Source organism: Gopherus evgoodei, chromosome 6 (assembly GCF_007399415.2).
Source record: "Gopherus evgoodei ecotype Sinaloan lineage chromosome 6, rGopEvg1_v1.p, whole genome shotgun sequence".
Taxonomy (NCBI): domain Eukaryota; kingdom Metazoa; phylum Chordata; order Testudines; family Testudinidae; genus Gopherus; species Gopherus evgoodei.
In genome coordinates, this window is record NC_044327.1 from 73,384,998 (window position 1) to 73,403,213 (window position 18,216).

The following is an 18,216-nucleotide window of genomic DNA, read 5'->3' on the forward strand; positions in this document are numbered from 1 at the left end:
CCATCCTTAACTAGCAAAGTTTTCACTGATGTCCATTACTTCTTCATGGTCATATCTGCATTCTAAACTAATTAATATAAACATCACACAGCGGTAAAGAAAAAGAGAGGAATTAATAATACATCTGTAGCATTTAGTGCTTTATATCTTCAGAGAATTATGCAAATATCTTTGTTGTATTGCTAGATATGCTACCTTCGCATGCGATGGGACCTGATTCACCACTGCAGTACAACTCCATTGACTTCAATGTAATTACACCAGTGTGGCACTGAAATATCACAATGGTGAATCAGGCCCATTGTATACAAAATGGTATAAAGGAAAACCAGTGTATGCAGGAAGGCTAACCAGTCTTTTTGTTTTTTTATTTTCCTTTCTCTAGAAATTTGTGGATTTTTGTTTCAAAGTTTACAGAATTTGATGCCAGAAAGTTGCACAAACTATATAAACACGCAATCAAAAAACGCCAGGAATCTCAGGTAATATATTGTTTTTATATTTCGAGACATTCTGATTGGATATGGATATAGATATAGATATATCCAATTTTTTTTGGATTTATTAAAACTTGTTTTATGAGGGTAAAGTGTTAATGGATTCTGAATTTACCTTTTACAAATGAAAATGTCTGATTTAAAGGATTTCTTTTGTGTGTTAATATCACCTTTTTGATCAGATGGAATGTTTTAGCACTTGTATTTGTAATTTTTGAGATTTAGCAATGCCAATTGTTGTATTTATTTCTCTTAGCAACACAATGACCAGAACATCAGCAGCAATGTGAACACACATGTGATTAGAAATCCAGGTAAGAAGTTCTGCATGGTGGTGGTGTGTTGAAATGTTTTCTAGCAGGGTATTTGAAACTCTGAAACCTTCTAAAACTCCTCCTAGCATTAAGTGAACTTGTCCCTACAGATAGATTTATTAGTGAGACCCAGCATACATACTTTTGCTGGTGAAACTAAGTCAAGCATAAATCCAACTGCAGCTAGTGTTTTTAAGAGTTATTTGCTATTTGGCAATCCTTTTTATTAGAACACATTTGAAAATACACTTTTGTGTTTAATTATGTGAAAAAAGAGAAATGCTTGATGCCTCTAGACTAGTTCCAGACTCCAACGTGGGTTTTTTCTTTTTTTGTTTTGTTTTGTTACAGGCTTTTTTGTTTTGTTTTTTGTTTTCTTGCATCACTATCATGAATTCTAAGGTCTTCACTTAAAGCAGGGACCAGCAATCTATGGTGTAGGATGTAATATCCCTTTTGTCATTGACAGTGACATTATCCTCCCAATCTCATGAGCTTGCAGCCACAATGCAATATTTGGCTTCTTTGTTTCCCCTCTCACTATATATATGTCCAATCACTCATGAAGCCATAGTACTACTTCCTCTGAATTACAATAAAATACCATTGTTTCATTAGTTGCACTATTAAAACTTTTTTGTCCATGCCTTGGTGATTTCTCACCTTGAATACTGTAACTTTCTCTGCTCCCCCTACTACTGTTCAAAATTCCTCTAGTAAAGGCAACATCACCCACATTGACCTCTCATTGAAAAACTTTGTTGGGTTCCTGTCCTTTAATTAATCAAATTGAACTTTTTATCCATTCATTCTAGATCCTACATAATCTCTATCTGTCCACCTCTAAATTTCACTCTGCATTTCTATTCTTGTTTCTGCCTATTCAACCCCAACTTCTCTCAGTTCACACATTTTTGCTCCCATTGTCAGCTGCTGTTGCAAATCATTGTATTTCTCTCACACAGTTAAATCTAAGAGGTCGAAGCGTTTTTCTGTACAATAATCCTTTCATGCTTTTCAACTAGAAATTTTGTAGTATATGAAATTCCCTTACGCAGAAACACACATTCAGCATAGCTATCTATTTTATTAAGCAGATGTGGAAAGACTGAAAGAGAATACAAACCACGATGACAGTAGCAGGGACAGTTATTCCTCTGACAGACATTTGTCACAATACCACGATCATCACAAAGACAGACATCAGGGAGATGCTTACAAAAAAAGCGACTCTAGAAAAAGGCCCTATTCTGCCTTCAGTAATGGAAAAGATCACAGGGACTGGGATCACTACAAACAGGACAGCAGGTGAGTTTTGATAATAATCCATAGAAATCTGGGGGAGGGATGTTTTGTTTTTTGTTATTGTTGGTATTGTTTCTGGGGATTTTTTTAATTGCATTTCACTTAAGTATGTGGTTCATACCAAAACAAGTTGCCAGTTTTGCTAGGTCATCCAACATGTTCTCACATAAAAATATTTCAGAAGCTTAGTGAAAATGATTAGAATACTGTGCTATAATTAAAACGTGCCGCCTTCTAAACTTAGCGAATAATATAATGCCTCTCCTAGTTCATCCACAAGACCACCTACCCTCTGTGCAATTTAAATCCCTCTTGAAGATTGTTTATATTGGTGTGAGAGTGTGTGTGCATGAGAGTGTGTGGTGTGTGTGTGAGATGCAGCTAAGCAATATTTTTGAAACTCTAGTAATTTCAGGATCAAACCAATAAACTGGACACCTCCATTCCCTTATGCATATACATATACAGATCCTCTGCTTCTGTACTACTTCCCCTAGTCTCTATCTCTTAGATTGTGCGATCCTTTTGTCAAGGACTTTGTCTTCTATTCTTTTGGAAAAACACCTAGCACATTGTGTTCTGCTATAAACTTATCATAAATAGTAGTATAGATAAGATTGGAAGTCAGTTCAAGAGATAGAAAGTTCTGATAAAGAGTGAATACTGTGACCCTTACCAAAAAAAAAAAAAAAAAAGGACAGAAAACGACAACATAAGACAGGAGGGCTGACAATGGAAGTGATAGGCAATCAAAATGAGGGAAACTGTGTTGGATGGAGGAAAATTGATATTCTAATATCATAAGAGGTAGACCTATTTCAGTAACACTGGACAAGTAAGACATCAGTGATGATGGGGTATGAGAGCATGGAATGAAATATGGTTACCAGGCTCGTTGGAATCTCTTCATTTTATAACACTTTCATCTTTTCTAATTGAATTTGACAAAGTATATTTCTCATCGGTTTTTATATATATGCTTCCTCTGACAAACACAAGAATATCCAAGTTTCAGAGCGCCAAAGCTTAATTTTGTGTATAGTGCAGAATTTCAAAGAATGAGCTCTTAAAGTAATTCTGCTTAGATTGCCACCATTTTAACCTTTGTTTTATTACTATTACCAAAATAACAATTTATCCTATCTTTCAGATACTACAGTGATAGTAACATAGAAAGCTGGATGACCACAGGAGTAGAGATCACAGATCAAGCCTGGAAGGAAATTTAAAAGACCAGTCGGTCTCATTCAGACCACCGTTCTCATTCAGACCACCGGATACACTCAGATCACCGATCCAGTTCAGAGTACAGCCATTATAAATCTTCCAGGGACTATAGATACCACTCAGACTGGCAGATGGACCATAGAGCTTCCAGTAGTGGCCCAAGGTCACCACTAGATCAGAGGTCTCCTTATGGCTCAAGGTCTCCCTTAGGACACAGATCTCCATTTGAACACTCAACAGATCACAAAAGTACACCTGAACATGCATGGAGTAGCCGGAAAACATAACACAGACTAACGTTTTCTGGACTTTCTTTTAGCCATATACAGTAAACTAACACAGTAATTGCCTTACATGACTTGAAAGACATGGACTGGATATTCTATCAGTAGCAGTATTGTTACTTTCTTTCCAAGATGCAAGGTCTATTATCCCAACAGAAGAAAAAATATATTTTGTATTTAAAGTTTATGCTGCATGTGCTGCAATGTTGTGGCACTTTTTTTAAGAAATGGAAGATGTTTACTTTTACAGGGACCTCAACACTGCCCCATTGAGACTGGATCTTATTATAAAACTCTTCATGTCAAAGTGCTTTTAGGCTGAATACAGTTTAAATTATGTTTGTAAATGAACTTTTACACACTGACCTGTGATCGTGTATCAGGAAGGAATGAGGTATTTGGGTTTTATTTTGTTTTGGTTTTTTTAGTAAAGAATTCTCAAGGACCTTGTTCACTTTCCAAAGCTACTTGTTTACATTGTACACTGCGACCACCTTGCCGCTTTTCATCACAAGCTTGAATATTTAAATTCTGTACCTAGAACTGTAAAATAGCCAGGATTTCTCCTGTTTGTGATCAATTGTAATGCCTTTTTACAAAAAAAAGCTGTAAATTATTGTAAATTAATTAAATGAGCTTTTTCCCCTCTCAGGCTTTTTTTTGACTGTTCCTTTCCTCACCAACTCAGGCCTTCTTGTCACAAGTATGAAACAAAATCAGTGTGTTACATTTTTGAATAAGATATCTTGATGGAATCACTGTTCAGAATGTAAAATTGGGGGAAGGGAACACTTTTTATTCCATTTAGTGCTCTTTTTGTTTTTGTTTTGTTTGAGATACTTTGTGCGATATGTTTTGTTTTTTTCTATTAAACTGTCCATGTTGTGATTGTTGTAATGAAATGGTGAGAAATATACAACTAAATTAGGCTCTGAAAAAAAATTTTGGGGGGTGTATTTGTTTTAAAAGGAGAAGGATAGTTCAACACCTGAACCCTTCAGAATCCATATCAGCCAAATTTTACTGTAAATCCATTTGTTTTCCCTCTTCAGTATAGGCAATAATGTCAAATGTGCTATGCAGCCAGTTAATATTTTAGAAGATTTGAGTGAGTTTATTAATAAAAATTGTTACAATACACACTGATTGTAAACAGATAACTTCTATCTGACAAATTAAATTTAACTAAAGGATATATGGGCTCTTGTAGTTTTCTGATGCTGTTTTCCTATGGTGTTACGTTCCTTATAAGTTAAACATTATTAAAATGTTTTACCCTTAAATGTATACTAATTTTAGTGATTATATCAAATTTCAGAATATTGTAGCAAAATCATACTTTAAAATGTGTGGCGGGAGGAATAATTTTAATAAGGTTAAAAACCCACTGACTTGATGGAATACTTCAAATTATATCTTTAGGGTGCTTAGATTATATTTTTGTCTTTATTTTCCATGGTGGTTTTTAGGCCATATGTCTAAAACCAGGATCTCTGTTTAGTTTATTTACTTTATGTTCTGTGATCCCTGCCTACAATTTGTGGATTTTTTTTTTGTTTTGTTTTTTACATTATGATCATCATCTGAACTGCAGTTATTTGTGAGGTCACAAATAGAGTTTATGAGTCCAGAAGGATAATAAGCAGATGCAATCTAAGAAAAGTCAAAGATCCCGGATGTTTATACAAATATCACTAATAAAATGCAGAAGACAAATTACAGAAAAAGGTATGCAAGCAGAATTTTTTCCCAAACTTTTTCCTGAAGATGATAGTTACTCATTTTTGTCTGTTAAAATTTTATCCTCAAAAATCCAATATACTTAGACACAAAGTGAATAAGTTAAGGTTGAGATCTTGACGCTGTGTGTGTGTATATGTATGTGTGTATATATAATGTCACGTTTGAAACAAATAAAAAATAATTGATAGTTGCTCTATTTTTAACCCACAATCTATCTATCAGCTGGCTTTGTTAGAACAGAATAAATCTAAAAAAATAAGCTGTTCCCTAAATAATTTGATTGTATTATAGAGCGAAAATAAAACTGTACTATAAAATACCTCAGAACAGTTAGGTCTGGTTTGGTAATTGTGCATGACACGGAATTTATCATCCCTACATTTCAGACTAATGTCAGATTAATTATATATTACTCAGATTTCTCATTCTGATCTCTAATTGTATAAAATAAAACTTTCCAGTTTCTGAAAATATTAAAGTTGAAATGAAGGTTCTTCAAGAATTGGCCCACATGGATCCCCCTGTAGGTTTGTGTACCTTGTGCGTGCAAAAACCTGGAATCTTGTTGCCAACAGCCTTTTGGAGCCCATATATCTCCTATACATCTTCATGCCCTTTGCAGTAAAAGTACAAGAAGCAAAGCAGCTCCAGCCACCACTCAGTTCTTTCTCACCATCTGTGGTAGATGCTTGACTTTTAAAGCCCATCTGGAAATGTGGAAAAGTGAAAGTAAGGACTAGCCTTATCTGAAAACTCATGGGTTCAATATGGGGTCTTGATGTCCACATTCTTCAGACACTAACTGGAGCACTGGTATACTTGACTGCTGAACATTACGCACCATTAAACTGTTTTAGAACATTGCATTGCAGATACTGTCGTATACCTTCGGAAAAGAAGAGAAAATACACAATGAGACTGTGATTACCAGTCACAAATTATGTACCAAATTGTAAATCAGTGACCAATTTGATCATGTCAGTGGCCTCTCAGACTTACAAAGCCATTTCTGAAGCTTCCCACTGACTCGCTAATCTGGACTTCATTATCTTACTGTTGATAATCACCTCTCTTGCTGTACATTTGAAGAAGAAGAAAAAAAGGAGCTTCTGTGTCCTGCTTACTTTGTATCTTAGATGGTATTATTAGCAGGTAGTTTAGGTTTTGATTGATTATTTATTTAAGTACTTTGGCTATTGAATATTTTTACGTTTAGTCTCACCATGGTTCTGAGAACTAAGTCCAAAGGTGGAGACCAAATTTACAGGTTTTAAAATCTGCTCGGCCTGTGAGATTGCTTTGCCTGCTTAATGATGCACATTCTAATTGCTTATTTTGTTCAGGGGAGTCTCACGTCCCCTGTAAGTATACTGTGCCATCTGTAATTCTTTTTCAAAGTGCACACAGAGGGCTTATGCTCATTTAAATTTGTTCCTAATAGAAAAATCTATGTGGAGTGTGCCTAACTCAGACGTACCCCCTGAGCAGCAGTCGTTCCTGCTTCAAAGCAGGTTTCATTGAGCGCTTTAGCTCCCAGTGATGCCAAACTAAGTGGTAAGAAATCTACTGGCTCTAAGACTCCTAATGCTGCTAGAAAACATATAGCCCTTCTCTGGTCAGTCAGTGGCTCCTGCTGCCCAGAGCAGGGAAGACATACCTCCATCTCTTGGATAGGAATTGAAAGACTGAGTCTAAGTTCAGGTGTTTATTAAAAGGGTAGTCCTTTTGACAGATCTATTTGCTATGAACACGAAGCATTCAGTGTTCTGTTTCTGGGCAGGATTAAGCATGGGGTCTATGGGTGCATTTCTAATTCAATGAGGAAATAATCTGTTCCTGTCCCTGTCCCTTTTTTCCCCCATTCTCTTAATCCCGAGAGTCCTAAGGAAGATTAATTAAGACAAAACTAAGGTAATATAAATAATTCCAGCATGGGTGCATAAATTTTGGTACTCCGTCTTGATGCAACTATCAATCAGTCTACTTCCTCCACCTCTGAACCCATAAGACATCATTTTGCAGAGCCAGGGCCTGGTACTTTGCCTAGCCCCAGAATCCCCTCATTTGACAGAATGGAGGCTTAGTTCTGTGGGCAGAAGCTCTTCAGTATACAGTGTGTTTTGGTACAGAGCAGGAAGGTGTCTACCAGAAAAATATATCTAGCCATGTGGAAGTATTTCTTTTTGTGGTCTACCCAGCATCATATTCAGCCTTTGGAGTCTCTTGTTTAAAATATCTTTTATTATTTATTGTCATTGAACATGGTTGCTATATCAGTATATAATCCATCTGTTGACTGTTTCTTGATGTTTTCTCTCCCTATCCTAAGGTTTCTAGGTTTTTAAAATGTCTAATAGAATAGAATATCAAGGTTGGAAGGGACCTCAGGAGGTCATCTAGTCCAATCCTCTGCTCAAAGCAGGACCAATCCCCAGAGAGATTTTTGCCCCAAATGGCCCCCTCAAGGTTTGAACTCTCAACCCTGAGTTTAGCAGCCAATGCTCAAACCACACCAATTAAAGAACCATTCAGTACCTGGGCTTGACTGTGGTACTCACATCTTTGATGGACCCTTCTTTTGCATCTATGGTACAGTCTGTGCACACATCTTCTATTAAAACGATGTTTTTAGTCACTGTCATCTCAGTTTGTAGGAGGGGGGAATTTAAGTTCTTGTAGGTCAATTGCCTTTAATTGGTATTCATAAGGATAGCATGCCACCACAGAGAATTTCTTCTGAAAATAGTTTGACTTTCAGACAAGCCTATTTATTCTTCTGTCAATATTTTTCCTAAGCCTGGTGATTCCCCGATGGAAGGCCGAACTCCACATGCTAGTTACTCTTAGAGCTATGTCCTTTTTTCTTTCCAAAACAAAGTCTTTCTGTAAATCATCTCAGCCTTTTAGAAGAAGTCTAAAGGCAGGCTGTTACATCACAAAGACCATCTAAATTAAAATGTCCTACTTATTGAAAAAAATTGATAGTTCTTCTCAAGTGAAGGCAAATTCCATTAAGGCCCAATTACCTTTGTGGCTTGTTTAAAAGGGATCCCTATCTCCAAAGTCTGTAGCATAGCTACCAATGTTTGACACATTCACAATCATTACTCCATTGTCACAGCATCTAGATATGATGTCCAGTTTGGCAAGGCTGTTCTACAGTCAATATTTAGATAAGTACTTAAATTACTCATCTCCTTGGAGGGAAACTGCTAGCTAGTCACCTACACTGTGATGTGTGTGGACAAACACTTGAAAAAGAAAAGTTACTTACCATACAGCAACTGGTGTACTTCATGATGCTTTTGTTGCCATGGACCCCTCCTCTTCTTCCTCAGTGATCTGGAGCTCTTGCCTGTATTTCTGTTAGGAAAGGAACTGAGTGGCTGTTGGGACTGCTCAATTTTTTATATGCTCACTGTAGGGGACACAAAGATGTACAGCCCCAATAGTCATTGCTAGCTAAAAGATACTGAGCTTGCATGCACACCTTCAGTGGCATCCATATGGGCAAAAGCATCCAGAAGAACTCAAGTTACTCTCCATTTTCCTGACCAGTAGTTAAGCATTGTAGTAGGCAACTTTCAGTATTTTTTTTAATTGCAAAATCTGTAGGTATCTCTTTTTGAGATATAAATCCTGATTACATGAATGAAATTCTAGACGTTTCATGTAGACAAATTATTATTATAAATGTTAATTTGCACAGAAATATTAAATTAAGCAAGAAAGGGTGAGAAAGCCATTAACTTGTTCACATAAAAACAGTAGCCCACAAGATCATTAGTAATTGAGAGTGATAAGTAGGGCTTTCAATCACAGTTAACTTGTGCGATCAACTCAAATTAATCCTAATTAATTGCACTTATAACAAAAGAATACCAATTGAAATTTATTAAATATTTTGGATGTTTTTCTACATTTTCAGTATTGATTTCAATTGCAAAACAGAATACAAAGTGCACAGTGCTCACTTTATATTTTTTATTACAAGTGCATGCACTGTACAAATGATAAAAGATAGTATTTTTCAATTCATCTCATACAAGTATTGAAGTGCAATCTCTTTGTTGTGAAAGTGTAATTTACAAATGCAGATTTTTGGGTTACATAACTGCACTCAAAAACAAAACAGTTTAGAACTTTAAAGCCTACAAGTCCACTCAGTCCTACTTCTTATTCTGCCAATTGCTAAGACAAACAAGTTTGTTTACATTGATGGGAGATACTGCTGCTTGCTTCTTATTTACGTCATCTGAACTTGAAAACAGGTGTTTGCCTGGTGCTTTTGTAGCCGGAGTTGCAAGGTATTTACATGCCAGATATGCTAAACATTCATATGCCTTTTCATGCTTTGGCCACCATTCCAAAGGACATGCTGATGATGCTCACTTAAAAAATTAATGCATCAATTAAATTTGTGACTGTCATAAACAGATAGTTAAGGGTTAATGTATCTTTTACTTGTAAAGGGTTAACAACCAGGGGACCAATCAGGAGACAAGATACTTTCAAATCTTGGTGGAGGGAAGCTTTTGTTTGTGTGTTTTGGGTTTTGCTTTGTTCTCTCTGGGCTCTCAGAGTGACCACACGTACCTACAGGCTCTAATCTTCTATTCCAATTTTGTGAGTACAAAAGTAGAAAGGCGGTATAGTCTTTTATTTGTTTTCCTTTATTTGCAAATGTGTAGTTTGCTGGAAGTATTTTAATTGTATTTTGCTGGGGGGGGAGGCTTCTTTCTAGTTTCTATAAGCTGACAGACCCTGTAACTTTTACCATCTAAATTGCAGAGATAACTTTTTACTTTTTTCTTTCTTTCTTTTTATTAAAAGTTTTGCTTTTAAGACCTGTCTGATGTTTTTCCCCTTGTTGAGGGCTCAGGGATTGAGTCTGTACTTAACAGGGAAGGAGAAGGGAGGGGAAGGGTGGAATCCCTTTGTTTAGATTCACGGAGCATGAATCTGTCTCTCTCTCTAGGAGACCTAATTTCTCTGTGTTGTGATTCAAGGAGTTTGAATCACAGTAATCTTCCAGGGTAACCAAGGAGGGAAAGTCTGGGAAAGGCAACGGTGAGGAAGGGTTTACTTTCCTTGTGTTAAGATCCAGAGGGTCTGGGTCTTGGGGGTCCCCAGGGAAGGTTTTGGGGGGAACCAGAGTGTATCAGGCACTGGAATTCCTGATTGGTGGCAGCTTATCAGATCTAAGCAGGTAATTAAGCTTAGGGGAATTCATGCTAGTTACCCATATTTTGGACGCTAAGGTTCAGAATTGGGAGTTATATTATGACAGTGACTGTACTCCTTGGAGGGAGAATTGTATGTCTTCTGCTGTTTTACCCACATTCTGCATATATTTCATGTTATAGCAGTCTCGGAAGATGACCCAGCACATGTTCATTTTAAGAACACTTTCACAGCAGATTTGACAAAACTCGAAGGTACCGATGTGAGATTTCTAAAAATAGCTAAAGCACTCAACCCAAGTTTTAAGAATCTGAAGTGCCATCCAAAATCTGAAAAGGAGGAGGTGTGGAGCATGCTTTTAGAAGTCTTAAAAGAGCAACATTCTGATGTGGAAACTACAGAACCCAACCACCAAAAAAGGAAATCAATCTTCTGCTGGTGGCATCTGACTCAAATGATGAAATGAACATAAGTCAGTTTGCACACTGCTTTGGATCGTTATCAAGCAGAGTGCATCATCAGCATTGTAAACAAGAAGCGGGTAGCATTATCTCCTGCAAATTGTAACCAACCCTGTTTGTCTGAATGGCTGACCAAGAAGAAGGACTGAGTGCTCTAAGGTTTTACATTTTTATTTTTGATATGCAGTTTTTTTGGTACATAATTCACATTTGTAAATTCACTTTCATGATAAAGAGATTTGCACTACAGTACTTGCTAGGAGGTTGTAGCAGGGTGGTTACCCTCTCCTGCCTTGAAGGGCTTAAAACAGCCCTAGGGAGAGGGCTGTGGCTGGAGAAAAGCTAGGTCTGATTGGGAAAGCAGCCACAGCTGAGCCAGTGCAATCAGGGCCCGCTGGCCTTATAAGAGGGTGGTGGGCCAAAAGGACTGAGATACACATCTCTCTAGCTCCCCTGGAGAGAGAGGGCCTGGCTATCTGGATAGTTGTAGGAGGGTACCTAGGGTGGAGCAGTGCTGGGAAAGGTAGCTAAGCCCAGGCTGCAGGCCGAGTTAAGAGCCCACAAAAAGGGTACTAGGGCTGCAGAGGGGCAGCCCAGGAATAGGCAGAGGCAGTTGGTCCAACCCCCTTGCCTGATTAATGAGTGGTTTACAGACTGCCATCGGCCCCAGTGAGCGGGGGCTAGATGGTGACTGGTAGTAGCCACTGAGGCAAGGTGGGGATAGAGGGGGGGCTCTCTTGGGGTGGGACCCAGATTGTGGGTTACTGCTGGGGCAAAACCCTGGGCCAAGGGCACTGGAATCTGAGAGGGACACGGGGGGCCAGTGGCAGGTGAGATGATCAGCCGGCAGAGGGCACTCTGGAGCTGGAAAAGAGCCAATTCCATGGACAACCAGCAGGAGGCGCTGTGCCAGTGCATTGTGGCCTGGCCACAGAGGTGACTTGAAAAATATTTTTTTTTATAGTGCAAATATTTGTAATCAAAAACATAAAGTGAACACTGTACTCTTCGTATTCTATGTTGTAATTGAAATTAATATATTTGAAAGTGTAGTAAACATCCAAAAATATTTAAAATAAATGGTATTCTAGTGTTTAGCAGCACAATTAATTGTAATTAATTTTTTAATTACTTGACAGCCCTAATAAGACACTCTTATTCTCTGAACAATAACATTAGCTCTTTTCTGTAACATTTCTTCCAAACCTTATTATGAAAACTGCCATATTGTGTTCTAATGTTCAAGACCATTGTGTGTGTGTAGGATTGTTATGCACCCACTGTACCAGTAACACCTGCCACTTAAATATGTTGTTCAGTAAATAAGTGAAGATTCTTATAAAGCTAATAGCTATATTCTAGATAATACTTTTATATTACAATTTAGGATTTGTTATTTTTATTTGTATTGCTGCAGCACTAGGAGTCCCAATCATAGACTAGGAACCCGTTCTGTTTTTTAAAAGAAATTGTGGAGGCTGGTTAAGAGGCTATGCTGACTGGTTAAATCCCAGATTTCAGTCCATTCCAAAGGTTTGTCATTGTATACAGGCATATGGGAACTGAATAAAATAGAAGCATAGAATTCTTCATGTAGAATTACTATATTAATATGCAGCAGTCAGTAAATATTTCTATTAGTAAATATATAAAGTAATGGTAGTCTGTAAGCATGGTTCTTCTTCGAGTGATTGCTCACATCCATTCCAGTTAGGTGTGCGCGCCGCGCGTGCACGTTCGTCGGAAACTTTTTTACCCTAGCAACTCCAGTGGGCCGGCAGGTCGCCCCCTAGAGTGGCGCCGCCATGGCGCTCTATATATACCCCTGCCGGCCCGCCCGCTCCTCAGTTCCTTCTTACCGCCGTGTCGGTCGTTGGAACTGTGGAGCGCGGCTTAGCTGTCCTCCACGTCCCTAGCTCTCCTAGTTCTCTATCGCTTGTCTATCGTTTATCTCTAGTTCCATATAGTTGTTAATTAGTTTGTTAAGTAGATAGTTTAGTTAAATAGTTGTTAAGTAGTTCTTTGCCGGGGGCTTAGCCCTTCCCGGCACCCGGCGCCAGGCTCATGCCTGTTTCGCCGGGCTTCAAGCAGTGTGCGGCCTGCAAGAAGCCCATGCCTACCAGCGATCCCCACGAAGCGTGCCTGAAGTGCCTCGGGGAATCGCACAGATCTGACAAGTGCCGCATCTGTAAGGCTTTTAAGCCGAGGACAAAAAAGGAGAGGGATCAGAGGCTCCGAACTCTCCTAATGGAGGCGGCACTTGACCCGTCGGCTTCGCAGGCCGTGGTATCGGCACCGGCACCGGATCGCTCCGGCACCGAGAAGACTCCCCGGCACCGACCTTCTCCGGCACCGGAATCAGAGCCAAGGCCGTCGAAGTCTGATACTCCGGCCAGGCAGACCCGGCTTGAGCGCCCGGCCTCGACATCGGCCGCGGCGCCGCCGGCACCGTCAGCACCGTTGACTCCGGGCCCGGCGGGTCCGTTGAGTCCGGTGCCGCCGAGCTCCCCCATGAGATCTGGGGTTGAGATAGTGGTCCCATCCACAACGGAGACCTTCGCCTCGGCTCGGGACCTTATTGCCCTGACTGAGCCCACTCGGCTGCCACCCCCGGTACCTCCGGTGCGGGTTGTGTCCAGAGGCAAGCCCATGCTGTCGGCGCCGCCCAGAGACAGTCGTTCGCCATCCAGGTCCCGACGTCTTGGGCGCTCCAGATCCCGACGCCGCTCGCAGTCCCGGCACCGCTCCCCTCAGCGGTACCGGTCGCACTCGCGGCAACGGTCGGCATCGAGACGGTCGCGGTCAGGCTCCAGTCGGCGACACCGGCACCGCGACTCCAGGAGCAGGTCCCGACGCTACTCGCCGCACCGTTCGACCTCCCGGGACCGAGCTGGTGGCAGGTCCCGGTCTCGGTCGACCTCCCGGCGCCGAGCTGGTGGTAGGTCCCGGTCGACCTCCCGGCACCGAGCTGGTGGCAGGTCCCGGTCGACCTCCCGGCACCGAGCTGGTGGCAGGTCCCGGTACCGAAGCGGCACCCGGTACCGATCAGGATCCCGGCACCGTGATAGATCCCGGTCCCGATCCCGGTCCCGGCACCGATATGACTCCCGGCACCGGTCCCCGGCACCGAGACGATCCTCCGTGCCGGCCCGCGCAGACCCTTACCATCCGGGGTCGGCCCCGCCGTGGCCCTCGAGACAGCCGTCCGTATCTTCCCAGACGGACAGTGGGTATGCGCTGGGCACCGACCGGCAGGCGGCGCTGTTCGGGGATCCGCCGCTGCAAGACCAAGGCCCACAACAGTGGGGATTCTGGACACCCTGGGCATACCATCAGGCCCAGGGCCCCCAGCAGCTCCCTGCTAGACCGGCGACTGCGGAGCGTAGGGCCCCTGAAGCCTCCTTGTCTCGCCCCCCTCCCTCCCCGGAAGGGGACGAAGGGTCCAAACAGCAGGACTCCGCTGTGGCTCCAGAGGCAGAGGCGAGGGCTGAGGAAGACCCTCAGTTGGACACTATCGTGCCTGGGGTCTCATCATCCTCCTCCCCGGATGAGGCGGTGGCGGGTACCTCCTCCAACAGTCCCCCCCCGCTGGATCTCAGGGCGCACCAGGACCTCCTCAGGCGATTGGCTCAAAACCTGAGTCTGCAGGCAGAGGAGGTCTCGGAGATAGAGGACCCAATTGTCACCATCCTCTCTTCTGATGCTCCCACCAGGGTCGCCCTGCCCTTCATACGGACCATCCAGGCCAATGCCAATACTATCTGGCAGTCCCCGGCCTCCATCCCTCCGACAGCGAAAGGAGTCGAGAGAAAGTACATGGCCCCTTCTATGTGCTATGAACATCTACATGTTCACCCGACTCCCGGTTCACTGGTAGTGCAATCGGTGAACGATAGGGAGCGTCACGGCCAGGAGGCTCCGGCCCCCAAGTCCAGAGAGGCCAGGCGGATGGACCTCCTTGGCCGTAAGGTGTATTCGGCTGGGGCGCTGCAGCTCAGGGTCTCTAACCAGCAGGCCCTGCTGAGCAGATACGCCTTTAACTCCTGGGTGGCAGTGGACAAATTTAAGGAGCTGCTGCCACAGGATGCTCGCCAAGAGTTTACGGCCATCTTGGACGAAGGCAAGAAGGTCGCACGCACGGCCTTACAAGCCTCCTTGGACGCTGCGGACTCGGCTGCCCGCACCCTCGCGTCAGGAGTTACGATGCGTCGCATCTCCTGGCTGCAGGTTTCCGGCCTTCCGCCGGAGCTCCAGCACACTATACAGGACCTTCCTTTCGAAGGCCAGGGCCTGTTTTCCGATAAGACAGACCCCAGACTCAAGAGTCTAAAAGACAACAGGGTCATCATGCGGTCCCTCGGGATGCACACCCCCGTGACGCAGCGTAGACCCTTTAGGTCGCAACAACAGCAACAACGTAGGCCGTTTTCCCAGTTCCGCCAGCGGCAGGACCTTTACAGGCGCCGCGGCAGGAACGGCAGGCGCAGGCAGTCTGGGAACCAAGGGGGGCAGAACCAAGGCTCCTCAAAACCCCCGCCTGGTCCTAAGCCTTCATTTTGAAGGTGCGCCCGAGGGCGCGGTAACAGTTTCCCCTATGGATCCTTTCCCCCCGTTTTCAAACCGCCTTTCGTTTTTCCTCCCGGCGTGGTCCCAAATAACATCGGACCGCTGGGTCTTAAGCCTGGTGCAGACGGGATACCGCCTGCAGTTTGTTTCGTTTCCTCCTTCCCGCCCTCCTTCCTCGTCCCTCTTCAGGGACCCCTCTCACGAGCAATTCCTTCGGCAGGAGGTGCAGACGCTCCTCAGCAAAGGAGCTATAGAGGCGGTTCCGGAAAACGAGAAAGGCAAGGGGTTTTATTCCCGCTACTTTCTGATCCCCAAGGCCAAGGGGGGCCTCAGGCCTATCCTCGACCTGCGAGAACTCAACAAATACCTCGTGAAGTTGAAGTTCCGCATGGTATCCCTGGGGACCATTATTCCATCCCTGGATCCGGGAGACTGGTACGCCGCCCTCGACATGCAGGACGCGTATTTCCACATTGCCATTTGGCCGCGCCACAGACGCTTTCTCCGCTTCGTTGTGGGGGCTCTTCATTATCAGTTTGCAGTCCTCCCATTCGGCCTGTCCACGGCCCCGAGGGTGTTTACAAAATGCATGGCAGTTGTCGTGGCGCATCTTCGGCGCAACCGTGTCCACGTGTTCCCTTATCTGGACGACTGGTTGATTCGGGGCACGTCGGAACAGCAGGTCAACAGCCATGTCCGCATGATCACTGCCATATTTGCAAGTCTGGGCCTCTTGATAAACACAGACAAGTCCACTCTGAGGCCCATGCAGAAGGTGGAATTTATCGGGGCCATCTTGGATGCCACTGTGGGCAGGGCCTCGCTGCCTCTGCAACGGTTCCAGACCATGGCGGCGATCGTTCAACGTTTGCGGTCAGCCCCATTGACGTCAGTGAGGACATGTCTAACCCTGTTAGGCCACATGGCGGCGTGCACTTTTGTGACCGGCTACGCTCGGCTCCACATGAGGCCTCTCCAGCTGTGGCTTATCAGTCGTTACAGGCCGCAAAGGCAACCTTTAGACATGTTAGTCACAATCCCCCAGAAGGTCTTAGATTCTCTCGGCTGGTGGTTAGACCAGTCCGTATTATGTGCGGGTCTTCCCTTTCACCCCTCTCAGCCATCGGTATCCCTGACAACGGATGCCTCAGATCTAGGCTGGGGGGCCCACCTAGGGACCCTGCGGACACAGGGCCTGTGGTCCCAGGAGGAGGTGGGGCTCCACATCAACATACGGGAGTTGAGAGCGGTCCGCCTTGCTTGTCAAGCGTTTTGTCATCAGCTTCAGGGTCGTTGTGTCGCCGTGTTCACGGACAACACGACGACCATGTACTATATCAACAAGCAGGGCGGCACCAGGTCCTCCTCCCTGTGCCACGAGGCGATACGTCTCTGGGACTTTTGCGTAGCCCACTCCATTCACCTCAGGGCTTCCTTCCTCCCTGGAGTACGGAACACTCTGGCAGATCGATTGAGCAGATCCTTCCTGTCACACGAGTGGTCCCTTCGCCCGGACGTCGCTCTCTCCATTTTCCGGAGGTGGGGTTATCCCCGGGTGGACCTCTTCGCGTCCAAGGGGAACAGGAAGTGCCAAGCGTTCTGCTCCTTTCAGGGCAGGGAGCCGGGGTCGATAGCGGATGCCTTCCTCATCCAGTGGTCGACCCACCTGTACTATGCATTTCCCCCGTTCCCTCTGGTCCACAAGGTCCTCCTGAAGGTGCGCAGGGACAGGGCTCTCGTGATCATGGTGGCCCCGGCGTGGCCCAGGCAGCACTGGTACACCATGCTGCTGGACTTGGCCATAGCCGACCCAGTTCCCCTGCCCCTTCATCCGGACCTGATTACCCAGGACCACGGGACCCTCTGTCACCCAGACCTGCAGTCGCTGCACCTAGCGGCGTGGCTCCTGCGTGGCTGACTGGTTCAGAGCTGCGCTGCTCTACGCCTGTGAGAGAGGTGCTCTTGAGCAGCAGGAAACCGTCCACAAGAGCCACATATTCAGCGAAATGGAAGCGCTTCTCCTGTTGGTGCTTAGAGAGAAATCTCCGCCCTATGGAAGTTTCGGTTTCCGAAATCTTAGACTACGTTTTGTCCCTCAAAGGGCAAGGTCTGGCCTTATCGTCGTTGCGAGTCCACCTAGCAGCTATCTCCACCTTTCACCCGGGTGCGGACGGTCGCTCCGTTTTTTCTCACCCGACGGTGTCGAGATTCCTTAAAGGGCTGGAACGTTTATTCCCTAACGTCCGTCCCCCTGCTCCAACCTGGGATCTTAACCTGGTGTTGTCCCGGCTCATGGGACCCCCCTTTGAGCCGTTAGCTACTTGCTCCCTGCTCTACCTCTCTTGGAAAACTGCCTTTCTAGTGGCTATCACCTCAGCTAGACGGGTGTCGGAGCTCCGAGCTCTGGTGGTAGACCCCCCATATACGGTCTTCCACAAGGATAAGGTGCAGCTGAGGCCACACCCTGCTTTTCTGCCCAAGGTGGTCTCAGCCTTTCATATCAACCAAGAGATTTTCCTTCCGTTTTTTTTCCCAAAACCTCACTCCTCAGGCAGGGAGCAGCAGCTCCACTCGCTGGATGTCCGTAGGGCTCTCGCGTTCTACATAGAGAGGACTAAGCCCTTCCGAAAATCCC

The 18,216-nt window shown here is 44.4% G+C and overlaps 1 protein-coding gene across 1 annotated transcript in view; it reads left to right on the top strand.

Moving 5' to 3' along the window:
* Positions 1-4,278, top strand: part of CHD1 (chromodomain helicase DNA binding protein 1) — an 86,417-nt gene extending 82,139 nt beyond the window's left edge. The window contains 6 exon segments of the mRNA XM_030566220.1: positions 386-482; positions 754-811; positions 1,909-2,119; positions 3,267-3,280; positions 3,283-3,350; positions 3,352-4,278. Of these exon segments, the coding sequence (XP_030422080.1) occupies positions 386-482; positions 754-811; positions 1,909-2,119; positions 3,267-3,280; positions 3,283-3,350; positions 3,352-3,630 (727 nt within the window). The 3' untranslated portion in view covers positions 3,631-4,278.
* Positions 4,279-18,216: the final 13,938 nt, after the last annotated feature.